Below are 26415 nucleotides of genomic sequence, written 5' to 3'. Positions count from 1 at the left end.
AGAGAGAGAGAGAGACAGAGAGAGGGAGACACAGAATCGGAAGCTGGCTCCAGGCTCCGAGCTGTCAGCACAGAGCCCAACGCGGGGCTCGAACCCACAAACCGTGAGATCGTGACCTGAGCCGAAGTCCGACGCTTAACCCACTGAGCCACCCAGGCGCCCCTTTGCTTCACTTTCATACTTACTATAATTATAAAACTGGTGGAGATTTAACAGAGCATTAAAGGTGTAAACTACTAGTCAAAGAGTGGGTTATGTTTTGCGTGGTAACAACACTTGGCGTTTGTAGTTTTCGGTTTCGGTTATCGCTGCTGTTTCACCTCCGGCTGCACTAGGACGCCCTGCATGAGGTCTTAAGTAATGCTCTCCGTTTTCGGAGTAAGTGGTTGAGCGGCTCATTCAGAATCTGGGCTCCCTTCCTGAAACCTGAGGACACACTCCTAGTCCGTCCCACGCCAAGTCCCTCCCTCGGCGGCCGCTTCCTTTCTGCAGCCAGGCCCTGGGGTCTGAGCCCCTGCTGGCGAACCGCGCTCTCTTCTCACCTTCCCTGGGAGTTGCGTTCCTTTCTCCCAGCCTGTGCAACAGGACCGGTCTTGCTGAGAGACCGGAAACAGGCCAAACGTTCAAGCCAATGTCCAGGCACCCCACTTCCTCACTTCTTGAAGGGGTGCGCTGGGGTAAAAGCCGGGAGGCCCTTGGAGGCCAAACGGAGACCGCGCAATTATCCACGGGAACTTGTGGTAAAATGATCATGTGGCCATTTTACAGTAGTATCACGAGCTATGTGCAAAAACGAACATTTCTGCATGTTGAATTATAACTGCAAGGCTTGAAATCATAAAGCGCGGTTTCCAAAATATGAAAAAAAAAAGGTGAATTCGTTTTTTTGCGTATACTCTCCATAGTAATTTTTAAAGAAGAAATGTTTTTTTCAAATCCCAGTAGACTTTTCTTTCCTTTTTTTTTTTTTTTTTTTTTGGCCATGGACAGAAATAGGGTTGAATTTAAAATTTTGTGGTTTTAAAGAAGGCTTAAGGGGTGAATTAGTGTGATGTGAAGAGAAGCTAACCGCCTGGTTCTCCGGCAGTCTAACCACAGACCACCCCCTTTCCCCCAGCCTTAGGGGAGGGAGTCTTTAATACCGGTCTGTGTAAACTGATGCCCAGGCGGAATGAGCTCGAAGAAGCGCCGCGCGCACCAGTTAAAGCGAAGCCAGGAGCCGCCCCAAAGGGCAGCTCCCTACACAAAAAAGTTGCTTCAGTCGACCCACCGACCTGGGCGGCCTCGATGGCCCTGCTGGCGCGAGTCCTGAAAGCCCGTGGGAGCCCGGCGCCCGGGCGCTGGGGGCTCCTGGACGCCGGGGCCCCGCGGCGGTGGCGGCCCGAGGGCGCTCGGCTGTCGGCGGGGGCGCGGGCCGAGGACAAAGGAGCTGGCCGGCGGGGGGCGCCGCGGGCCGCGGGCCGGACAGAGGGGCCCAGGAGCCTCGCCGCTATGCCGGGCCCCCACCCCCTCGCCAACCTGGTGGAGTTCTTCTGGAAGGACGGCTTCGGCCGCATCCACGAGATCCAGGTAGCGGAGCGGGAGGGGTCGGGGGGGGGGCGCCCAGGAGGACGCCCGGGAGGAGGCGCCCAGGAGGGACTTCGGGGAGGGGGCACCGGGCCAGGCCCGAAAAGGGACGCCGAGGAGGGGCGCACGGGAGGGACTCCAGAGAGGGATCACCGGGCAGGGGCGCCTGGCAGGAGCGGGGCTCAGGGAGGGGGCGCCGGGCAGGGGAGCCAGGGAGGAGGCGCCCAAGAGGGGGGCTCAGGGAGGGGACGCCGGGCAGGGGCGCCAGGGAGGAGGCGCCTCGGAGGGGTCTCACGGGGGGGGGGCACCGGGCAAGGGCGCCGGGGAGGAGGCGCCTAGGAGGGGACTGGGGGGGCACCGGGCAGGGGCGCCGGGGAGGAGGCGCCCAGGAGGGGCGTTCAAGTGGGGGCACCCGGCAGGGGCGCCGAGGAGGAGGCGCCCTGGAGGGGAGCTCAGGGAGGAGGCATCGGGCAGGGGACTCCGGGCAGGAGGCACCCAGGAGGGGGGCTCAGACAGGGACGCAGGGGAGGGCGCTCTGGGGAGGAGGCACAAGGCCCAGCGGGGAAAGGGATGCCAAGGAGTGGCGCCCAGGAGGGACCCCAAGGAGGGTGTACCGGGCAGCGGATGCTGGGGAGGGACGCCGAGCAAGTGGCGCCAAGAAAGAGGCCTCAAAGAGGGAGAGGGCGAGGTCCCCGGACCGGGCGCGCGGGGGAGAGGGCTTTGGGGAGGGAGCCCGGGGAGGGGTGCCGGGGAGCGGTCCCCAGGTAGGAGGCACCGGCGGGCGGAGGCGCGAGCGGGAGCGGGACTTGGCGCGCCCAGGAGAGGGGGTCGCGGTCCAGCCCCGGGAGCGGGAGCGCAGAGAGCAGCTCGGAGCTCTCCAGGGCACCGTGTCTAACAGACCGAGGTCATGTGGCGTCCGTTTCTAGGCCTTTTGGGTTGTGTTTTATAAATGGAAAACAAGCACCTCCCACCCTCCAAAACCTGAGGTTCAGAGGCCACAGGTAGCTTAGCCTCTTAAATGATAGGGTCACCACACGAATGTCAATGAACCTGGGCAGGCTGTCAGGACTGGGGCAGGGACCTAGTCGTTCCAACTACAGGGGGAGTGTTGGGACCGGCCCAGAGTGCAGTTTCCCATCTTGACCCGAGTTTTGCCTTTCCTCTCCCCACCGCAATTTGCAATCTGTCTTCCATTGCAAGGTGATCCTCCCCATCAAGGGTCGTCGGATCCCCTTTCCTCTCACTGACTGTGGCATCTGCTTCTTCCACTTGACTTCATTTTTTCAGGGCTCGCACCCCAGGGCACACTTACTTCTGGGCTCTGGGCCTTCTGACTTCTCCCAAGACCCCTTCCCCATTCCCACCCCCTTCTCCACCCCCCATTTGCTTTTGTTCAAAGCTTATTCTCCATCCTTTTGTAACCACCCACCCCGGGTGTGGTCAAGGTCATTCCCTCAACCAATAAACATACCTGATGGTGCAGAGGCCCTGATTGGGTTGGAGAAGCAGAAACTTCATTAGGAGAAAAAACAGTAGAACTCCGGAGCAATTAAAAAAAAATTTTTTTAATGTTTATTGATTTTTGAGAGACAGAGAAAGACAGAGAGAGAGCAGGGGAGGGGCAGAGAGAGAGAGGGAGAGAGAGAATTCCAAGCAGGCTCCATGCTGTCAGCACAGAGCCAGATTCAGGGCTTGATCGCACAAACCATGATATCATGACCTGAGCTGAAATCAAGAGTCAGAGGCTTAACCAACTAAGCCACCCAGGTGCCCCAGGAACAAGTTTAATTTGGCTGAAATTCCTGCCCCTTCTCTCCATCCCCTACACAGTTTTTCCTGGACATGCTTCTTAGAGGTGAAAAATGATTTTCTTTTCCATGTGGAATCTGTAAGATATCAGGATGATACTTTTAAAATGGGATTTAAAATGTTTTGTTATTTACTGTGGACAAGTCAATAAGGCTTGATTTTTTTTGTTTTTGTTTATCTACTTCTATCTACCTCTGCTTCTATCTGATTTTATCCTCACAGTCTAAGCACCCCCCTCCCCTGTTTGTTCCTCCCCGCCCCCCCCCCGCTCCTCCCCCCCCAGGGTTCTTTGAGAAGCAGACCACTGTTAAAACCTACATCTCTGGGAGGAGCCACCTAGAAGGCCACCTCTCCACAACCAGAAAGTGTCTCAGTTCAGATGGGTATTTTCCCTGCATCTGCCATGCTTCTGGCCATCACCCTAAACCCTGCCCTCCTGCCTGAGGCTCAGATGATACCTTTCACCATGGTCCATCATGAGTGGTGGTACACACCTGTCAGAGGACAGTCATAGAACTGACTCATCTGTGCTTTCTTGCAACATGGTAGATGGGCCCCAAGGGTTTCCAGCTTGGTTGTCCTTCTGGGCTCCCCTTTTCCTTTATTTCCAAATAGTGCTCATTTGCAAGAGCACGAATCCCCTTGTGACTCCTCTGAGGACCCCACAGGAGTGCTTTATGGCCTTGGGTTTCCCCACTTGAGGTGTGCTCAGGTTGTTCCAGACTGAATAAGGTTCTAGGAAAGCCCTCTGCCCTGCTCTCCAGGCTCCTGAGGCACTTGTAGGAGGAAGAGGGTTATTCTGTTACCATACCTCCAGCTTACTGTACTCGACTCGTGATCACAGAGAGTTCTATCAAGGCTTATACATTTTTTTTTAAGGTTTATTTATTTTTGAGACAGAGAGAGACAGAGCATGAATGGGGGAGGGTCAGAGAGAAGGAGACACAGAATCCGAAACAGGCTCCAGGCTCCGAGCTGTCAGCACAGAGCCTGACGCAGGGCTCGAACTCACAAACCACAAGATCATGACCTGAGCCGAAGTCGGCCGCTTAACCAACTGAGCCACCCAGGTGCCCCAATCAAGTCTTTCATGTACAGGTGGAAAAGGCCCAAAGTGTTGGCTGAGTCACTTGCCTGAGGTCACATAGCTAGTTAGTGGCAGAGCATACACCCTGACCCATGTCACCAGCAGCCATTTCAGATGGGACAGAACAGGAGGGCCCTGTGTTCTCATGCTAGCCCTCCACAAGCACCTGTGGAGTCTTGGCTAATCACTTATTCTCCCTGAACTCCAGTTGCTTCATCTGCGCAGAAGTCTGACCATCCTCACCCATCTCACAACCTATTGTGAGGTCAGGTGAAATTTGTAAACTGTAATAATAACAAGTAAATACTAATAATGAACATTTCTAGAGCTCTTTTCATGTGCCAGGCACAGTTCCAAGTCCTCTGTGTGAGGCAAGTTCTATTATTTGCCCGTTTTGCAGGTGAGGAAACTGAAGTACGGTGGACCTTAACTTCCCAAGGGTGCTCAGCTCGTAAACTGTGAGCTAAGATTCAAATTCCAGAGTCTGTGCTCTTAATGTCTATGCAAATTCTAAGTGCTAGGACTGACTATACTGTTCTGCAGTCCACTAGCAAAAAGTGCCATACATTATCCAGGTCATGCATCTTGTTCTTTCTCCCGCCTGGTCAGTTGCTCCCTTGTGCTGATGGTGCCCATTCAGTAGCTAGATTCGCCTGAGAAGTGACCCATTTCCCAGTAGTTGCTATGAACACTCATCTCATCAGTGGCTCCTTTTCAGAGACCCAGAGGAACATTCCAGTTGATTCTTAGTGTCTTTATCTATGGGTGGGAGAATGTCATCCAGGTTGATAAGGAAGTGAACATCTTCTACCTAAGGAGTAGAAGGAAGAATGGAAAGACAACAGACCCTCTGGGCTGCCATTTCTGAGGCAAAGAGTTGGGGTGATAAGAAATGTTGGCAGATGCCAAAGAGAGACTTAGTCATTTTCCCCATGCTCAGCCTTGGCTATGCCACACTGACCCAGGCTAAAGGGTACTTTCTCTCTCTCTCTCTCTCTCTCTCTTATTTATTTGTTTAACCCATTTACGTTTATTGTAATTTCTCATTGTTTTTTGGTAACAGCACTATTGAGATGTATAATTTACATACCATGCAGTAGTCACCCCAGTCAATCCTAGAACATGTTCATAACCTTACAAAGAAACCCCATATTGTTTCTTTTAGCTATCACTCTCCAACTCTCCATTCCCCCAGCCTTCAGCAACCACTAATTTACTTTATGTCTCTATAGACTGGCCTATTCTGGACATTTCATATAACTGGAATCATAATATGTGGTCTTTTGCGTCTGGGTTCTTTCACTGAGCATTGTTTTCAAGGTTCATCTATGTTGTGGCATGTACCAGTACCTCATTTCTTTTTATGGACAAATAATATCCCAGTTACGATATACAACATTTTGCTTATCCATCAGTTGAGAAACATTTGGATTGTTTCCACCTTTTTGCTAATTATGAATAATGCTGCTGTGAATATTTGGTATAAGTTTATTTTTGACATATGCTTTCATTTCTTTGGATTTATGTCTAGGAGTGGAATTGCTGGGCCAAGTAGTAACTGTCTATTTAATCATTTGAGGAACTGCTGGAATGTTTCTGAAAGTGGCTGCACTATGTACATTCCTACCAGCAGTGTAAGAGCATTGTGATTTCTCCACATCCTTGCCAGGGCTTGTTGTTACCTGTCTGTTTGAGTATAACCATCCTAGTGGGTGGGAAGTGGTGTCTTATTGTGATTTTGATTTGCAGTTCCCTGATGACTAATGATGTTGAGCTTCTTTACATCTGCTCATTCTCCATTTGTATTTCTTCTTTGGAGAAATGTCCATTCAAATAATTGCCCAGTTTTTAATAAGTTCATTTTTTTATTGAGTTGTTTTTTATATATTTTACATACAAATCCCTTATCATATATGTGCTTTGCAAATATTTTTTCAATTCTGGGGGTTGTCTTTACTTTCTTTGAAACACAAAAGTTTTTAAATTTTGATGAAATCCAATCATCTGTTTTTTCTTTTGTTGTTTGTGGTTTTGGTGTTGTATCATAAGACACCATTGCCAAATTCAAGATCCTGAAGATTTACCCCTATCATTTCCTCTAAGAATTTTATGGTTTTGGTTCTTACATTTAGGGCTTGAACAATTTTGAGGTAATTTTTATGTTTGGCATGAGAGAAGGATATAAATTCATTCTTTGCCTATAGATATCCAGTTGTCCCAGTACCATTTGTTGAAGAAACTATTCTTTTCCTATTTACCTGTTTAATTGTCTTGGCACTGGCATCCTTGTTGAAAATCATTTGACCACAAATGTATGGGTTTCTTTCTTTCTTTTTTCAAGTTCATTTGTTTATTTTGAGAGAGAAAGAGAGAGAGAAAGAGAGCAGAGGAGGGGCAGAGAGAGAAGGAGAGAGAGAATCCCACACAGGCTCTGTGCTGTCAGTGCAAAGCCCAATGTGGGGCTCAACCCCATGAACCATGAGATCATGACCCTGAGCTGAAATCAAGAGTCGGATGCTTAACCAACTGAGTTACTCAAGTGAGCCTGTATGGTTTATTTCTGAACTCTCAATTCTACTCCAGTGGTTTAGATGTTTATTCTTATGTCAGTACTACACTGTTTTGATTATTGTTTTTGTAGCAAGTTTTGTAATAGGGATCAGGAAACCCTTAAACTTCACTCTTTTTTTTTTTCAAGGTCATTTTTGCTATTCTGGGTCCCTTGCATGTCACTATGAATTTTAAGCTTGTCAATTTCTACAAAGAAGCCAACTGAAATTCTGATAGAGATTATGTTGAATCTATGGGTCAGTTTGGGGAGTATTGCCATCTTAATAATATTAAATCTTCTAATCCATGAACATGGGATATCTTTCCATTTTTTAGCTCTTCTTTAATTTCTTTCAATGATCTTTTATAGTTTTCAGAGTGTTAGTTTTGCACTTCTTTTCTCAAATTTATTTCTAAGCAATTTATTCTTTTTGATGCTATTATTAATGGAATTGTTTTCATAATCTTACTTTTGGATTGTTCATTGCTAGTGTATGGAAATACAACTGACTTTTGTATTTTGATCTTATGTCATGCAAGCTTGCTGAACTTGTTTATTAATTCTGACAGTTTTTTAGTGAATTCTTTAGAATTTTCTGTATGTGAGATCATGTCATCTGTGATTAGAGATAGCTTTACTTCTCTCTTTCTAATCTGGATGACTTTTCTTTCATTTTCGCACTGGGGGCTATTTTTACAGGTTCATTACAGGTTGTCTGCAGAGGGTTCTCCCTCTGCAGAGTAGGGAGACAGAGCAGCTGAGGGCCTGGAACAGGGGGTTGGCACGGTCTTTTTGGCTCACGCCATTGAAGGCTCTGCAACTCATCTCCACCCATAATGACATTTCTCTCTTGTTGCTGCACACAGCTAAGTATTGTTAAAAACATAGCTCTAAAGAATAAGAAAACTTAGTGAATATGATTAATGATGTGAAAGTACGTTTATCTCAGGAATATTTAAAGTCACAACTCTGATTCAGCTCTGTATAATGTAGAGCTTTCCTCTGCCCCAGTTTTTTGCTCCCCTAAAACACAGAAATGTTCATGTCAAAGGTATATCATATCTGTGCATTTTTTCCTTTTTTGGTTTCTCCATGGTATTGCAGCAGAAGCACACACGGGAATATGGAAAAATCTTCAAGTCTCACTTTGGTCCTCAGTTTGTAGTATCTATTGCAGACCGAGACATGGTGGCTCAGGTGCTCCGGGCAGAGGGGGCTGCGCCCCAGAGAGCCAACATGGGGTCCTGGCAGGAGTACCGACATTTACGAGGGAGAGCCACCGGGCTCATCTCGGCGTGAGTATGTGGCCTGGTCAGGCCATGGGTGGGAGTGGGGAGCCTAGGGAGACCCCTGCCTGGATGCTGGGCTCTGAAAACCAGCCTTAATAAATTGTAGAACTCCCAGTGGAATAGTGTCAAAACAGCCTCCTTGTGTGATTTCCTAAATACTGGTGTGGAGGGCCCTGTCCCTTCTCCTCTGGGAAGAAGTTAGATGGCAGGGACAAGGCTGGGTCACACTAGCCTGGTAAAGGGGGAGAGCTGTTTCTTAAGCAGTGCTCTGAGGCTGTAGGTGTCCATTCAGTGACAACCAAGGGGGAGCGGGTGCTCACAGAGCCTCTCTGTGGGCAGGAGAGGAGGCAGACAGCTACTCTAGGAGACCCTGGGGAAGGGCCGAGAGCCTTCCTCCGTGGATCACCATGTGATGATGTTCCCAACTCACAATAGGCTTTGATTATTACTTGTAAACAAGCCTCACGGAGACCTCTGTGCCCTCTAAGAAAGAGCTAATCAGCACAGTCTCAGGCAGGGAGGAGAACACGAGCCTCTGTGGATCCCCTGGTCCAAATCCTTTTGGTTTAGAAATTCCATCTGTGGTTCTTTGGTATATATGCCCTTATACATGAACTAGGGAGAAATACAACCATCGGTTTCTCAAATGAGGTAAATAAAAGCTGTGACTGGATGTCACCAGGATCCCTCAACTTCTGCTCTGAGGGAAATAATCAAACACCTCCTCCCTGTGGGTCCGGCGCCAGATGGGGAGTGGCCAAATGCTAGAAAAGCTCTTTGCTCTCTGCCCTATCACCTGCGGCTTGCATCGCTGTGGGCCCCGGAGCTCAGTTCAGGGCTCAGCAGTTCATACACATAAACTTTTCTCTCTTTTGCTAATCACAACAGCTTCATGTCTCTTTATTATAATATTATTGCAAGGTTTTTCAAAGGAAATCATATTCCTTTTATAAAGACGATTCCCAGTGGCAATCTTTCCCCTTAAAGTTTGCTTCCCATTAAAGCTCTGACCAACTGCAAGACTGAAGTTACTCCCCTCCCCCTGCACAGTGTCTTAATTCCATTAGGATCGGCAGATCTGGCTGGCTTTTTTATGGCTGGGGGAGCTCTCAGAGGTTCTCTGAGTTCTTTTCCAGAATGTCAATGGAAGTAAGATTATTTGAAACTCACTTTACTCTTCTAGGGAGGGTGAACAATGGCTCAAGATGAGACGTGTATTGAGACAAAGAATTCTGAAACCGAGAGACGTGGCCATTTTTTCAGGAGAAATCAACCAAGTTATTGCAGATTTAATTAAAAGAATCTACATCCTCAGGAGCCAGGCCGAAGATGGAGAGACTGTGACCAGTATCAATGACCTTTTCTTCAAATATTCAATGGAAGGTGAGGTGAAGTCAGGAGGGAGATGGAAGAATGGACACGTGCCAAACATAGGAGTTCTCATTCACTGGGCATGTCCTGTGTCCCCACAGGCATTGTGCTGAGCCCTGTACCCACACATGTGACCCTCACCTGCTAACTGAGCCCGGTGTACCGCCACTGGTTTGCACGTGGGCAAACTGACAAACCATCTCCATTTTTACTGGCAGAAACTTAGTCTCAAATCCGGGTCTTTTTAACTCAAGAATCATGCTCCTAAATTACCGTACATCTTGCTTTAGCACAATTTGTAAAAACCAGTAGAAGTTCAGAGGGCCTTTACTACAGTCATTGTAGCTTTTAAAATTTGTGTGGGACGGGTAGGACATTGCCATGTCCTAAAATCAAAAATCAAATCTCAAAGGTATTCACTGAAAAGTCCCCTCATTCTCCCTCTCTCCTGACCTGGTGAGGTCACCAGTGTCTTCAAGGGATATTTTATGCACATACAAGGGGATACATGTGAATAGTCTTTTTACCTAAAACGAAACAAAACAGTAGCATACCACTTTATTCTGTACTTTGCTTTTTCCTAAGGAACTTCTGTCAGTTTTCTCCTTTATTTATTTATTTATTTACTCACTTACTTACTTAAAATTGTTTATTTATTTAGTTTTGAGAGAGAGAGAGAGCAAGACAGTGCACAAGCAGGGGAGGGGCAGAGAGAGGGAGACACAGAATAGGAAGCAGGCTCCAGGCTCTGAGCTGTCAGCACAGAGCCTGACGCGGGGCTCGAACTCACAAACTGTGAGATTGTGACCTGAGCTGAAGTTGGACGCTTAACCAACTGAGCCACCCAGGCGCCCCTCTCCTTTTTTAAAAGATTTTTTAAAAAAATTTATTTGAGAGAGAGAGAGAGAGTGCACACGTGTGCACTAGAGAGGGTGGGGGAGAGACGGAGAGGCAGAAGGAGAGTCCTAAGCAGGCTCCGTGCTGTCAATGCAGAGCCTGAAGTGGGGCTTGGTCTCACAAACTGAGATCATGACCTGAGGTGAAATCAAATGTCCATGCTTAACTGACTGAGCCACCCAGGTGCCCTGCCTCTCTCTCTCTCTCTCTCTCTCTCTCTCTTTTTTTTTTTAAAGCATGCTTACCTTACTTCAAATTTAATTTTTAAGTTAACTTTTTAAAGTTCTAGTAATGCTTGCCAAATCTAGTAACGCAATCAACAGGGTGGAGTTGTAAACACTGGAAAATCCTGATGCATTGAGGCTGTTCCCTCTCTTCCTATGGCTCTGTTGGCCAGGGGCTCCCCCCTCTGTGGCCCAGAGGAGCCACCTTTCAATTCCCCAAGGCTGGGCAAGGGGCCGAAAGGTTGGGTGCTTTGGGTCCTGGGTGTAGAACAAACCGTGGGGAGGGGGGTGTGATGAGGTGAAGCCCCGCCAGGTGGAAGGAAGGACCTGCCGGCTGTCAGCACTGAGTGTGCAGCGCCCTGTAACCCGGGACGTGGTGGAGAAGACGACCGGTGGTGGAACAGAGCCTCCCTTCCGAAGGGCAGCTCCATCGCTTTTGAAAGTGACTTTTGTGGCTAGATATGGCCTGTTGATACTGCAAGTAACCTAGAAGCAGGTTTAAATTCTCTTTCCCGGGCAGGAGTGGCCACCATCCTGTATGAGAGCCGCCTGGGCTGCCTGGAAAACAGCGTTCCGCAGCTGACCGTGGACTACATCGAGGCGCTGGGGCTCATGTTCAGCATGTTCAAGACCTCCATGTACGCGGGCGCCATCCCCCGGTGGCTCCGCCCCTTCGTCCCGAAACCCTGGAGGGAATTCTGCAGGTCCTGGGACGGACTCTTCAAATTCAGTAAGTGAAGAATTCAGGGGCACCTGTTGTCCAGCCAGCCGACCTGACTGCCTTTACTCGCGGTGTATCTAACGCTTGTGCAGACAGAGGGGAGCTCCGTGGGGGATGAGCTGACACATGTTGTTATTTGGACCGCTTATTTGGACAGATTTCTTGGATGAAAAAAAGCGTGTGGGTGGCTACTACAAGCAACCTGACCGATTTCTCATTTTTAGATTCTTCTCACTTTGGCAAACTTGCTAGCAGTGATATAGGCAAGTAAATGTTGCCTAAGGGAGACGATGTCTTTAGTCCAGTAATTCTGTCATTGCTGAAAATGAGTGGGCCTGGGCACACTCATTTGAACATTCTTCTTTGCAGCTGTTTGGAAGAGACAAATTCCTGTTTTCTTACTGGGTGAAACAAACTAAGAAACAATACTTTGTTTCAACTCAACAAAGCAAGATCCATTTTCCTACATGTCCCAAAATTTCACTAAAAAAGTTTCCTATACTATATGTTGACTAACTTGAATTTAAATACATAAAAAAAAGAAAAGAATTTCCCAAAACAAAAGATTTCCAAAATGTTTATTAGAACAGTGTTTCTAGAACAATACTAACTTTGAAAGAAGTATCCTACGGTGCCTTTCAAAGAGGCCAACGTTCATTTGAATATATGTGTCCTGATGGACTTACTATGCCACTATCTTTTTTATGGTAACATGGCCTTTATATTCAATCCATTGCCCCTTCTGGAAACATGGTGGGATAAAAAAAGAGTGGGGGGGAAGGATCTGTATTCTTGTTACTCCAAACCTTTTTTGGCTATTTGATGAATAAAGCGAACATTTGCAAATATCTTCTAGATTATTTTCAGAGGAAAAAAAAAGATGCTTAGCTTGTCTTTAATTTTTCATTCATTTATACAGACAGGCCCACTGATGAGGTTCCCAGATTGATGGTAAATTAGCTTTGGAACCTGCCACAGATTAAGTTATCGGGAGGACGAAGAGATTGTTCTCAACCAGAATGTCTTTCAAGAGGAATACTCTTTTCAAACAGGCCAGATCCACGTGGACAATAAGCTGAGGGACATACAGTGCCACATGGACCGAGGGGAGACAGTGAGGGGCGGGCTGCTCTCTTGCCTTTTCCTCAGTCAGGAGCTGACACTGGAGGAGATCTACGCCAACATGACCGAGATGCTGCTGGCGGGCGTCGACACGGTGAGCGGCTTGGCTTTTCTGTCTTCTCCATTAGCAGAGCGTGGTGAAAGCCGGTGGCCTTTCCCAGTAATCTCATACGCGTTTGTACCAGCTGGACGCCTGCCTCACTGCTGAAAGGCTCCAGGAGAAAACTCTAACGTTTAAATAATATATATGTATTTCAAACGTAAAACCGTAATTCTGCAAAAAAGGTAATCCCCATTCACTTATCACGCACGCAAAGTAACAATTATGTTTTAATGCCTGAAAAATCATTCCTGATTTGCAAACATTGAACCATTCCGTCATGATATCAGAAATGAAGAAGGGACAGACATTAAAAACCTTATTGTTTATCATTTAAAGTATTGAAGGTCATGGAGAGCTCCACGGTTCATCTCATAAAGCCATGTAACTTTTAAACCAAAACTTACTAAAGAGGGCAGAAAGAAGGAAAAGTGTAGGAGCGCCTGGGTGGCTCAGTCGATTGAGCATCTGACTCTTGATTTAGGCTCAGGTCATGATCCCAGGCTTATGGGAACGATCCCCATGTCCAGCTCCGTGCTGAGTGTGGAGCCTGCTTGAGATACTCTCTCTCTCTCTCTCTCTCTCTCTCTCTCTCTCTCTCTCTCCCTCCCCCCGCCTCCGCCTGCCCCTCTCCCTTATTTGCACACGTGCGCTTTCTCTCTCTAAAATTTAAAAAGAGAAAGAGAAGTTTAATGAACAGTTTGACTTATGAACATGTGTGCGTATCAGTCTTAAAATCCTAATGAATAGATTTATTGTGGCAGATGCATAATGTACTGTGACCAAGGAAGGGTGGCCGTCAGAGTGAAACAGCACTGCCAAGTGACTGGGTGGGAATTCTATACCCTCCTGTTAAGTGACAAATGAAGGTGCAGAAAAGTGTGTGTGCTGTGCTCATGTTGGTAAAGCAAACGGTGGCCTGGCACTGGCCCGTCTGTGTGCATGTGGAGGAGGTACGGAGGGTGCACACTGGATTGTTAACATGGGTTACTGGCTGGGAGTGGGAACCATGTTTTCTCCAAAATCATTATAATAATGTATAATAGGATACCATTATTCATGTATGGAAAATGATACACATGTGGGTATAGTTACAGAGACATTTTTAAATTTGCTAAAAGGAAGTAGTGAAACAGGAAAAAGCAGGGCCAAACTTTTAGTAATTGGTGGGAGAAAAGTTGAGTGAAATAATTAAGATTTGCCTGGTGCCTTGCTCTTTCCAAAGACCTTCAAAATTAAACAAGTAAGCTCATCACCTCAAAGCTTTTCCTTTACATGAGTGCTTCCTGGACTTTAATAAGGCACAGACCTCCTGTTTAAAGGGAGCACCCCTCCTCTCCAAGTGGACTTATTTTTATTATAATGGGACATAAACATGTAAAAGCAAAAAAATTAGCATAAACTCCTTATTCTTATGGATCTTCCACAACATAAAACAAAAACAATTTCAATCAAATACTAACTAACCAATGAAATCAAGGCGATCAATGAAAACTCTAATCAGCTGTGGGAATGTGATGGGTGGTGTGGGTTTCTTTGAATGCGGAAACCATGAGTGAGTGGATGGCCTTGCCTCTAAGCAGATTTGGGTGCATTGTGCCTCCTGCCACCTGGTGGTAGCTAAGAGCATCACATGAGGTGGAGCACAGAAAGGAAGGGACGGTCTCACAACTTCATATTCATTTCCTAACTTATTACTTTACAAAACCTTTAGGGGCACCTGGGTGGCTCAGTCGGTTGAACATCCGACTTCGACTCAGGTCATGATCTCACGGTTTGTGAATTCGAGCCCCGTTCAGGCTCTGTGCTGACAGCTTGGAGCCTGGAGCCTACTTCAGATTCTGTGTTTCCCTCCCTCCCTGCCCCTCTCCAACTTGTGCTCTCTCTCTCAAAAATAAACATTTAAAAACAAACGAACAAACCCTTTATTACAGTGTAATATATGCACCAGAAACTGCATCCACCGAAACGGTACAATTTGATACAAATTGCTGGCAGATACAGGATAAAGCACAATGCAGTCATTCATGAAACCACCACCACAATCAAGATCCTGAACATTCCTACCACCCCTGCAGTTTCCTCACTCTTATTTCAGTCCATCTCTCCCCACACCCCTGCCCCAGGCAACCGCCAATCTGCTCTCTGACACTGAGCATCAGTTCGCACTTTTCTAGAAATTTATAGAAATAGAATCATACATACAGTGTGTATTTTGCACCCAGCTTCCTTCACTCAGCAAAATGACTTCAAAGCAGTTTATTCTTTTTTATTACCAAGGACAGACATCCCTTGCTTTATTGTGCTTCGCAGATAATGTTTTTGTTTGTTTGTTTGTGTGTTTACTAATAGAAGTTTGTGGCCACCCTGCGTTGAGCAAGTCTGGTGGGGCCATTTTTCCAACAGCACCTGCTCACTTTGTGTCTCTGTGTCATATTTTGACAAATCTTGCAACATTTCTAACTTTTTCATTATTGTTATATTTGTTATAACATAATACATATTATATTTGTTGTAACATACAATATATAAATATATATAATAAAAAATCACTGGTCTGTGATCAGTGATTACGACTTGCTGAAAGCTCAGGTGATGGTTAGCATTTTTTAGCAATAAAGTATTTTTTTTCTTTTTTTAATTTTCTTTTTTTTAATAATTATTATTTTTTTAACTTATTTTTTTAAGTTTACATCCAAGTTAGTTAGCTTATAGTGCAACAATGATTTCAGGAGTATATTCCTTACTGCCCCTTACCCATTAGCAATGAAGTACTTTTTAAGGTATGTACATTGGGTTTTTTTAAAGACATAATGCTATTTCATGCTTAATTGATTACAGTATAGTGTAAATATAACTTTTACATGCACCAGGAAACCAAAAAATTCATTTGACTTGCTTTGTTGTGATATTCATTTTATTATGGCGGTCTAGAGCCCAACACTCAATGTCTCCAAGATATGCCTGTCATATTCCATTGTCTGGATATATCGCATTTGGTTTTTCCACATAAATGTAATTTTAATAGACATTTCTAAGTGATTCCCTTACCATTTATAAAGAAGAACTTGTACATTATATATATTACAGAAGAGCTTGCCCTCTAAACACATATAATATTTATTACAGGGAAATGATATCAGTATGGCCGACTTACTTTAAATTTTTTTTAGGCAAAAGAAAGGGCATTTATACCGTGGAATTTCCTTGCTTATAAGAGAATGAAACACAGTCACATAGATAATAGTGAAAATGTGGTGAAAGTCTTGGAGGATAAAATAGAATTATTCTCAATAACCAGAAATGTAATTCTTCAGTCTGAGTGGTATAAAAAATGACACTGCTTGGGGTGCCTGGGTGGCTCAGTTGGTTAAGTGTCTGACTCTTGATTTCAGCTCAGGTCTTGATCTCAAGGTCGAGAGTTCAAGCTGAGTTGGGCTCCGTGCTGGGTGTGAACGCCTACTTAAAAAAAAAAAAAGACACTGTTTTGCATAAATGAGTTATTAAATCCTTATAAGTTGCTTTACTTGATAAGTGCATGGAAACAAGAGCTAATGAGTAATCCCGCCACAGATGAGGCAGCCAGAGCAGGCCTCGCCCAGCCATTGTGGTCTATGGAATGCCAGAAGGTTGAACAAGTTCCCCAGGCTGATGGGCAGTCTCAGGCCCTTTCTAGCAAAAGCCAGATGACCCTTGCAAAGAAGGTCCCAGGAAGTTCCAGGCACAACTTCGAGACTTGACCAGCATCCCCAAGTCCTCTCAGACTCCACTGAAGAGGAGCCAGATTGCTTTTAAGTGATCCAAAGAAGTTCTAACATAATTTTTCCTTTGGCCTTTTATCGAAAGAGCAATTGAATCACACAACTGATGTGACTTTCCAAAGTACTTTTTTTTTTCTGGAGTGAATTAGGAAACTCACCTTTGTTTTGGTAAGACCTAACATACTCCGATGGAGTTTTACGAATGTGACTTTTCACATATGCTTATGTTCACATGATTTCATGCCTGATGTTGCCTGCTGCTTAAATCTTTGGTGTTGCTCACTCCTGTGCCTATGTCTGCCGGTTTCTTTATTAGACATCGTTCACATTATCCTGGGCAGTGTATCTCCTTGCGAGGCACCCAGAAGTGCAGCAGACCGTGTATCGGGAGATAGTTAAGAATTTGGGGGAAAGACATGTCCCAACGGCAGCTGATGTCCCCAAAGTCCCATTGGTCAGAGCTCTGCTGAAGGAAACCTTGAGGTAAAAGCCTTGCCAAAACTGTGCCTTTTAAGTCTCTGATTTTTTATTGTAACGACTCATGCTTTTGACTAAAAACCGGGTCCAAAACAAATGTGCCAACGTCCTTCAGTGGCCGAAATGTTGAGGAAGGAGTTACTTATGGCTATCTTTGTTCCCTCTCTGCCCTTGTCAGAATAGTAGAAAGGCTATTCTGTTTTACAGTTTGAAATATTAATTTTTCTTCATAAAGCCCTTTGGAGCCCTCTGCTTTAGTGATTTGATTCATCACGCTCCCCAGGGTGCTCCTGGATCAGTACTCCTAGGTGTCTGTTCCTCTGAGGGTAAACCAGAACAAGACTGATTTATCAGGAAAATATTTTTGGGCTGTTTGGCTAATTATCAGGCCTGCTTACAAAAGACTGTGGTTCTCGTGTGGATATGCTAGTTGGACTGGAGACACCAAACAGCGAGGCTCATTTAGTCCCTGACAGGGCTTCATCGACACTCGGAAAAGCCGGGATGTGAGGGCTCTGGGTGGCCATGGGTGGACTTGGGTGGGAGGTGGTGGGATTAGGTGGCCAGTGAACCTTCTTCCTCCTTTGAGGTTCAAGGATCCTGAACACAGCGTTCCTCTGTGGAGGAAATGCCTTGACAAAGAGCAGAAGTTATTTATATAGTACCCACTACAATAATTGGATTCTCAGTCTACAGCATGTTGTTTAACCTTGGGGCGGAGAAAAATAACTAGCTGTATGTTTACTGGTATTTGTCAATTAAAGTTTTACTCAGAGTTTTCTCCGGATTGCCTCTCTAAGACAATCCAAACACGGATGTGCATTTCTCAAAATGTGTTTCCTAGACCCCCAAGTCCTGTGGACTATTCCTTGATAAAGGGGTCCTGGGTGCATGTAAGTTTCAGAATTTCTTCCACACTCTCCCTCCTAGGAACACAGTAGTACGTTCAAGGCTCTGCTTTGTGTTTTGTGCACATTTTTGACTGTGGGACTTTCCTTTGCATCCCTCAGAATACTCGCTGGCCACAGCTAAGGAGCCACAAAGGTCCTTGCAAGATTTCTTAGTTGAAACCGGACCATGTGTTACGTTGTAGAAAACGAAAATGGCAAAATAGCCAGACTTTTCGAAAATTTAGTACAATATTTTAAAAGTGGCTGTTCCATTCCTGCTTCCACTGGTTCTTTTCCAGGCTGTTTCCAGTGCTTCCAGGGAATGGCCGAGTCACCCAGGAAGACCTGGTTGTTGGCGGGTACCTGATTCCCAAAGGCGTAAGTTTGGCTGCCAGCGTGTGGGCACTTGGGCTCTGCCGTGTGGCTGAATGGGAAATGTGCTGGTATGTTGAGGAAGCCCTTGCGCCCGAGCAAATATCAGTAGGTTCCTTTCCTTCTGCACGTATTGCACGATGAAGACGGGGCTTCGGAAGCAAGGAGCAGAAGCAAAGCCAGAGATTTTTGTAGCTCGCAGGCTTCTCCCTCCCTCCCTGAGAGGCCTGTGGACACAGCAGTTGTGGGGGTTGGAGGGTTGGGGGGGTTTGAAGGACCTGAATCTCCTGCTCAGCTCCTGAGGGAGGATTGCCATCCTGGGGGTCCTTCGTGGCTCCTCCTGGCCAGAAGTGCCTCTGGAGGGACTGTCCACCCGGGGCTCTTGCCTCTGCTCTGCCTTCACGCCATCCTGCTCTTTATTCCTTTTCGGTTGCAAATGGTGTCCTCAGACCCAGCTGGCCCTCTGCCACTATGCCACTTCCTACGAGGATGAGAACTTCCCTCGGGCCAAGGAGTTCCGGCCGGAGCGCTGGCTGCGGAAAGGAAGCCTGGACCGAGTGGACAACTTTGGGTCCATCCCCTTTGGGTTCGGGGTTCGGAGCTGCATCGGGCGGAGAATTGCAGAACTGGAGATCCACCTCGTCGTGATCCAGGTAGGTGCGTGGGTCCGGACGTTGGCCTTCTACCTTGGCCTGGTTTACGGGGCTCTGCCGGACCAAGGCTTGGGTGGGAGAGGAGATGTGATTTGGAAAACTCAAAAGCAAGAGCTTCATGTTAAGTCCCTTTTATATTTTAAAATGCCACCCCCCACAGTAGCCACCTTCCTTAGTCCCCTGACCACCTGCTGAGCCTCTTGCCTCCTTGGACTTGTAGGGCAGCAGTTCAGGCCCTTGGAGGCCTGAAGGACCGGGGTGTGTACATGTGGGTGTTGTAGGGTGTATAGGGGCCCGAGAGCTCAACTCTTGTCACACTAGGAGCTCTGGGCACATGTGAATGGGAAGGTGTTAAATCAGTGGTCCTCAAACGTTATGGAGAGAAAAGGCACTAGGGGGCTCCTTAAAATGTAGGTTCCAGGACCCCACTGCAGAGAGAGTAATTTGGTGGGTCTGGGGTGGGTCCGCTGGGCGATTCGGACTCCAGTGACCACTGGGCTGCACTCCAAGAGATGTGTGAACCAGCCACTCACACAGCGCAGTGGTTCTCACACTTGTTTAGGCTGCAAAACATCAGGAAGGCTTTGTTCTTGTTGGAGAATACCTTACATTTAATCTCTTAATACTAAAATAGATGCTTTTTGGCCTATACTATACTAAGTAATGTCTGAAGGAAATTTCACAAAAGAAAAGACTTTGATAGAGCAAATTAAACCTAGGTTTAATTAGGTTTTCTTGCAAATTTAGGAAGACTGTGATGAACCTAGCTTAGCCATGGAAGGCCTTGGCCCAAGTTTTGGGAGCTATTGTCATTGATGTTGCATTGGAAGAACACGGAGATTACCTCATGACCCAAGCTCCCCATTTTACTGATGATGAAACTGAGGCTCAGAGAGTTGGAGCCACTTGCCACAGTCACAGAATGACAGGTGCATGGCACGACCCAGGCGTCTTGACTCCTTCCTGCATCCTCTGCCCCCCCATATCATAGAGGGGCTTTCCTGAAGCCTCACAGAGTTTAGAGCAGAGCACTGAGGGGTTGGGACCTTGATGACAGTGAGAGAGAGGGCGTAAGGCACCATGGAAGCCTGGTCAGCCTGGGAGGGGTGGAGAGGGATTCTGGATGGTGGGTGCTTGGGGCGCTCTGAGAGCTGGAGAAGTTGAGGGGCTACTGCCCAGCGGGAGAGGACGTACAGGGAAGTGTGGGGGGAAGGCACCTCTCTGGAGCTGGGTGGCTCAGGTCAGGGAAGCTTGGTGGCCGGTGTGTGTAAAGGGCCATTCCCACCTCTGTCGGGATGTGTTGGCTGCTGGCAAGGTTCAGGGGTGTCACCAGAGCAGCCGTCCTGGGGACCGTGGGACGCTGGCCCATCCAGTTGTGTCGGAGGTGAGAGGCAGCTCAGTGAGGTGTTGATTCCAGGGGGAGTAGGGCCCAGCTCAGCTGTTTTCTGTTTCTGACACTCTGGGCAGCCTTCTCAGCCACGCCGAGCCCATTTCCTTATTCACAAAATGGGCCAAATGCCTACTTCTTGGTTGTGTGGGGACTAAGCAGTGTCCATACACGGTCTGTGCCGACGGGCCGGGAGCTGCTGTTGTCTCTGCTCTGCTCTGAGTGTCTGCCTTCGGCTTTTCAGGAAGGTCTTAGGCTCCATAAAACTCTGCTGTACATTGTGTGGCCACGTCCTGGACAGGCTGAGGCCATTTCCTACCAAGGGTCATTCAGGCAGGCGTGGAGCTCACTGCTTCCCCTGCTCTGGCTGCCCGAAGGACCAGAGGCCGCAAGAGCAAGAGAGGCCAGCCTTGCCCGATGCTCCTGTTGGCAGAGGTTCAGAAACAGGGTGTTTGGTGGCAGTGATGGGGTTTTGTTTGGTGCTATTAACATACAAATGGATCTGCTGCATTTTTTTTTTTTTTTTTTGCAAGAGAGAGACATAGTGCAAGCGGGGTAGTGGCAGAGAGAGAGGGAGGCACAGAATCCGAAGCAGGCTCCAGGCTCTGAGATGTTAGCACGGAGCCTGCCTGACACGGAGCTCGAACTCACGGACTGTGAGATCATGACCTGAGCCGAAGTTGGACGCCTAACCAACTGAGCCCCCCAGGTGCCCCATCAGAGTTCTCATTTCTACTTGTGCAAATACAGAAAGGGAACATCGCTATTTGTAATTGTCAGGGAAAAAAGAGAGAGAGAGAAGGCACACGTAAACTGTGCTAGCAATGTGGAGGAGACAGCAAAAAATGGAGTTGTCGATTTTTTTAAAGTTTATTTATTTATTTATTTATTTTGAGAAAGAAAGGGAGGGAGAGAGTGAGCACAGGAGAGGCAGAGAGAGAGGGAGAGACAGAGAATCCCAAGCAGGCTCCACACTGTCAGCACAGAGCCCAATGCAGGGCTTGAACTCACGAACCATGAGATTGTGACCTGAGCCGAAGTCAGATGCTTAACCTTCTGAGCCACACAGGCGCCCATGTGTGTTCTGACACAGGTATTTAGAGCAAGTTGCTGTGTTCCTGAGCCCACTGGTGGCCTGGAACGTCAGGCCACGGCCGCTTGGTTGGGGAGGTTATTGCTTTAGGCTGACGCATACTTTGGTGCTCTTTAAAACTCGTTCTGGAGGTTGTCTCTAGTTGTATCCTGAGCGGTAAGGCTGGTTCTCCTTCTGGACCGTAGAAATGAGAAATGGGATCAAAGGTACAGATCAAGAATATTTAATATTTTTTTAGCGTTTATTTACTCTTGAGAGAGAGAGAGAGACAGACTGTGCAGGCTCCAGGCTCTGAGCTGTCAGCACGGAGCCCGACATGGGGCTTGAACTCATGAACCGTGAGATCATGATCTGAGCCGAAGTCAGAGGCTTAACTGACTGAGCCACCCAGGCGCCCCCAGATCAAGAATATTTAAATTAAGGAGAAATTAAGGACATTTATCACTGAAGCCTGTTGGAATGATTCACCTGCCCCCACCCCCCGGCGGTGTGCTCCCCTGGGTCTGTATCACCTCAGATCCGCAGCCGGAGGGAAACCTGGGATTTCACTTTATCTCTCTGTCTTCCTTGCTCCTTTGATTTGTTCTTTCCCTCCATCTAAAGAGGAAGCAGAGGAGTTGGAGCTTTGAAATGGCTGAGAAAGCCTAAGTCATTTGAACATCGTGTCTACGTACCTTTGTCATGCGAGCTTCACGGTTGCTCAGTGGATAGACCAGGCTCCTGTGCAGGACCTGGTGCTGCTTTCAGAAGCACGGCATCTCCCTTGCACCGTCCTGACAGGGATTGGCGTCCTGCCTACTTCCTGGGCTCCCTGCAGTCCGCGGCCATGGCGGGCAGGTGAGGGGCCCTCATTGGGAGCACTGCGAGTCCTGTACTATCCCAATTTTGAATCCCCCTTCTCTCTTTCTCTTCTTAGTTGCTTCAGCATTTTGAGATCAAGACATCTTCTTGGACTAAAGCAGTTCCTGCCAAAACCCACGGGCTTCTGACGCCAGGGGGGCCCATCCACGTGCGTTTTGTTAACAGAAAGTGATCCTGGATTTTTAGACCCAACCAGCTGCCTGCCACAAGCCAGTGTCAACTGATGATGGTGGAGGAAGGAAACCGTCACTTTCAGAGGCTGTCTTGGGGATAAGCTGGCCTCCCTCCGTGTTTTGCAAGACTCATAAATCTTTAGGCAAAGTAATGTGAAAAGATTGTTTGGCTTTTGCAAACCAGAGCTGCCTTTTTTGGGGAACTGGCTGTTTAAAAACCAGTGGCACTGAATTCTCACGTCTCCTATGTGGTCTTACTTGATACTCAGTTAGGCGTAGTCTCCTATGCATTTATGCAAGGAAATGTTGGCTTGCTTATAAATTCAGTGCTTGAATATATGTTCTGTAATGCTGCACCAGGACCCTGTCAGGAGGCGAGCTCAACTTATTGTTTCTAATGTGACGAGGAAACGTGTCTCTGTAAGACCACAATTATGGGAACAATTGAATTGACAATTGAATGAACAATTGAAAGAACAATGAATTGAACTTATGGGAAGAAAGCGCCAGAGTCAACATTTTATCCTGAGCAGGGCTCAAAGTTAAAAGAACCATATTCTTACTTTTCTCTCCAAACTAGTGCTTCCTTTTCCAGTGACGGCTCCTAAAGAAGTTGAATGTCAGTTTTTGTTTAAAAGAAATAATCAATAAAATAGAGAACTCCTGGTGAAACCAAGAATAATTGGGTTTTCTAACCGAGTGTAAACACTGAGCAGATGTATAAGAAAGAAAACCTGACAGGGTGGAATGTCATGGTCTCAGCTGAGAAAAATGAATTACAGAAGCATCGTGGAAAACAGCGTAACTTTAGTACATTTTTATTGCGAGGAAAAATAAACATGTAAATGGACCTGCTGTAGATAAAATAATATTTTTATCTTCATGGTGTTAGTTTAAAGATCTGGACTGGAAACGTGATCCAGCGGCTGGTGCTTATGTAAGGCTCCAAGTGGATGCCTTGGGCCTCGGCACTGTTCGCTCGTGCCAAGTTCTGCTGCCTCTCCTGCTACTTGCTGGTCGCTAATAAGAAAAAACACCATTTGATAACATTCTCTCTGCATGGTCGTGCTTGAAACTGCTTGTTCTCAATCCCATAAATCTTTGCCCATAACGCTTCCCCCCAAATCACTTCCCTACGAATACATACCGTACGTCTCCCCTGCCTTTAGTTAGTAGGGCTGCAAAATAACCCTCCAGTAAAGTAGGAATCATATTCATTTCACATACTGTTTTTGTTAAAGTATGTAACAATATTAAGTCTGTGTGAGAAGACAGAATAACTGTAGTATGAGAGCTGTAAAAATATGTACAGTTAAATATGAAATGATGTCCTAATAACTGACAAAATGTTGGATTACTTTGAGGTATGTAAGCTTTTATAAACCAGCTATGATTCTATTCTGTTTGTGACTGAAATTAAAAAGAATTGAGACTAAGCAACCTGAAGGGACCTCTTATTCTACAAGGCACCCCCCCTTCCCCTCTTCCCCCGCCCCCCGCCCCGTGAACTCTGGCCCTGCCTGGCAATCGGCACATGCTGAAGAGCTGGAGTGCAGGTCAGGTGGGTAACCGCTGCTCAGCTCTCCGTCTCATGAACAGAGGGACAGACCGACCTTAGGAGCCTCCTGAGGTGATGCAACAGGAAGCAGATGGCAGGGACTATCAAGCGTTCTTACCAAAGAAATGGAAATTGTACTGGGGAAGCCTGTAGGTTTACTACCAGCTCATAGGAAACACAGAGGAACAGGTTCAAACTCCAAGACAGTTACCATATGGTTTCACTCATAAGTGGAATCTAAAAACAGAACCCAAATGAATAAACAGACCAAAAGCACAATTGGACCTAGAAATACAGAGAACAAACCGGTGGTTGCCACAGGGAAGGGGTGGGGGAGGGGCAAACAATGGGTGAGGGGGTGTGGGAGGTCCAGGCTTCCCATCATGGCGTGAATAAGTCACGGGGACAGAGGGCACAGCCTAGGGAGTATAGTCTGGTCTGGTGATAGTGTATGCTGGCAGACGGTAGCTATGCTTGTGGGGAGCACAGCATAATGTATCAACTTGTCCAGTCACTGTGTGGTGCACCGGAAACTAAGGTAACATTGTGTGTCGACTAGACTCAAATAAAAAAAATGTTTTGAAATGAAAAAAAATAAAGTGGTCCTTAAATGGAAAAATTAATAAATAAAATACACAACAACTTAAAAAAACAAAAACAACCCCCGGAAAAAACAACTCCAAGCAGATGCAGTCAGTAGAATCCAGAATATAGTGAGGCCTACGACCAATAAGTCCATTTTTTTCAGCAAATAAGTGACAAGGAAAAAGAAAAAGAGGAGGGGGCCTGTTGTAGATTCCGAGAGATTTAAGCAACCTATTGACCACACGTGATGCCGGATTTGGTTTGGATCCAGATTCGAGTAAACCGCTTGTACACAGACACTTAAGAGACGATTACGGAAATTTGAACACTGTATTTGATGATATTAAGGAATTACTGGGGTGTTGTGGTGTGATAGTGGTAGTTCTTACATTAAAACGAGGGCGAGAGATACCAATGGTATCTCATTTGTGGACGAGCTGCTGTGATGTCTTGGGTTTGCAGTAAAACAGCACCGTTGTGGAGGGCCGGTGATGTGGGGGCAGGGGTGGAGGGCGCGGGGAGGGTGAGGTGAACCAAGGCTGGCCCAGTGTCGATAACTGTTGGAGCCGGTGAAGGTGGGTGGAGGATTGGTGACACTATTCCCTCCGCTTTGTGTATGTGTGTGAGCATTTCCATAATAAAAACCTGTCTTCAGAGGCCAACGACTGGATTGATTAATAACCTTATAGTTCATTTCTTTTTCATGACTATTCACTCACCAGCCAAACTGACTATAAGCTAGCTTCTTCAGGGAGCCACACCTCTTCTTTCAATGAGTGTCAGAAATGATCAATTTAACTCACTATGGGACAGCCGCTGTGCTGGGATTCGGGGGACCTGGCGGCCTGGGGTCAGCCAGCTTTGAGAGCTGGGGACAGATCTGGAGCTGAGCAGGGGACACAAGTGGGTGAGAGCTCTGGGTGTGAGACTACAGAGCGGGAGCGCCTGCAGAGTGCGTCCCCTGCCTCAACGTTCTCCAGCTCCAAACTCCATTTCTTTTCTTTTTAAAAAAAAAATTTTTTTTTAAACGTTATTTATTTTTGAGAGACAGAAGGAGACAGAGTGCGAGCAGGGGAGGGGCAGAGAGAGAAGGAGACACAGAATCCGAAGCAGGCTCCAGGCTCTGAGCTGTCAGCACAGAGCCCCACGCAGGGCTCGAACTCCCCAACTGTCAGATCATGACCTGAGCTGAAGTTGTATGCTTAACTGACTGAGCCACCCAGGTGCCCCCTAAACTCCATTTCTAAACATGTGCCAGTCAAGTAGAAGGGGTCTGTACCTCTGTACCTGGCAGGGCTGCAAGACGACTGAGGTGCCTGGTACCCAGGGAGAATCAGCTCGAAGCTGCCCCATTTCCCTTCTCCAGCGAGCAAGCAGGGCCCCCAGCACGGACAGTTGACGGGAGGAGGCTGGCCGTCCTCCAAATCGAAGGAAAGCTGAGCAGCCAAACACCAGGAAGGACCAAGGGCCCTGGGCTGCAGGACCTGTGGGCAGCCCCCTCCCAGCCTGGGGTTCCTGTTCCATGAGGTATGTGATGGGCTTGGCCGGTGACAGGCGCCCTGACCCAAGGTCACTGCTGGAAAAGAAAAAAGTCTCCAGTTACTTTTAGCCACCATATGGCTCTTGTTTAGTACTGAAAATATCCAGTCCCATGTGAAGAAAACGTCCCTGAACGTCACTCACAGCCGAGCCCTCTGCACCCTCAGCTCTGGGCAGCTCAGGGAAGCCCATGGAAGGACGGACAGGTCGGTGTCTGTCTCTCCTGCCATGTCCTGAGTCTGGAGCTGGCAGAGGAACAGGAGGTGGCGGGAAGGGGAAGGGTGGCTTCTGCCTTTAGGCCCTTTGGGCCTGAGCAGACATGCAAAGCT

The 26415-nt window shown here is 47.2% G+C and overlaps 1 protein-coding gene across 2 annotated transcripts; it reads left to right on the top strand.

Annotated features, from left to right (window-relative positions):
- CYP27C1 (cytochrome P450 family 27 subfamily C member 1) lies at nucleotides 1–23897 on the top strand. 2 transcript variants are annotated; one of them, XM_060624858.3, is made up of 9 exons: nucleotides 1–1569; nucleotides 8118–8308; nucleotides 9486–9685; nucleotides 11315–11524; nucleotides 12568–12731; nucleotides 16815–16981; nucleotides 18165–18243; nucleotides 18687–18890; nucleotides 22287–23897. In XM_060624858.3, the coding sequence occupies exons 1-9, from the start codon at nucleotides 1159–1161 to the stop codon at nucleotides 22401–22403; spliced, it is 1743 nt and encodes a 580-aa protein (XP_060480841.1). In that variant the 5' UTR covers nucleotides 1–1158; the 3' UTR covers nucleotides 22404–23897. The 2 variants fall into 2 exon arrangements, with proteins under 2 accessions (XP_060480841.1, XP_060480842.1); XM_060624859.2 differs by having other exon boundaries at nucleotides 1464–1569; nucleotides 8191–8308; nucleotides 22287–23893.
- Nucleotides 23898–26415: the final 2518 nt, after the last annotated feature.

The sequence above is a fragment of the Panthera onca genome, chromosome C1 (assembly GCF_046562875.1).
Source record: "Panthera onca isolate mPanOnc1 chromosome C1, mPanOnc1 haplotype 2, whole genome shotgun sequence".
Classification (NCBI taxonomy): domain Eukaryota; kingdom Metazoa; phylum Chordata; class Mammalia; order Carnivora; family Felidae; genus Panthera; species Panthera onca.
The sequence above is the reverse complement of the archived record's forward strand: the minus strand, read 5'-3'. Positions and strand labels throughout refer to the sequence as shown.

Bases quoted from the DNA above. Each gene is read 5' to 3' on its own strand.
- CYP27C1 (XM_060624858.3), top strand. From the start codon at position 1,159: ATGCCCAGGCGGAATGAGCTCGAAGAAGCGCCGCGCGCACCAGTTAAA. The intron at 8,309-9,485 runs GTGAGTATGTGG...TTACTCTTCTAG, and splicing joins GCCACCGGGCTCATCTCGGC to GGAGGGTGAACAATGGCTCA. The intron at 18,244-18,686 runs GTAAGTTTGGCT...TGGTGTCCTCAG, and splicing joins GGTACCTGATTCCCAAAGGC to ACCCAGCTGGCCCTCTGCCA.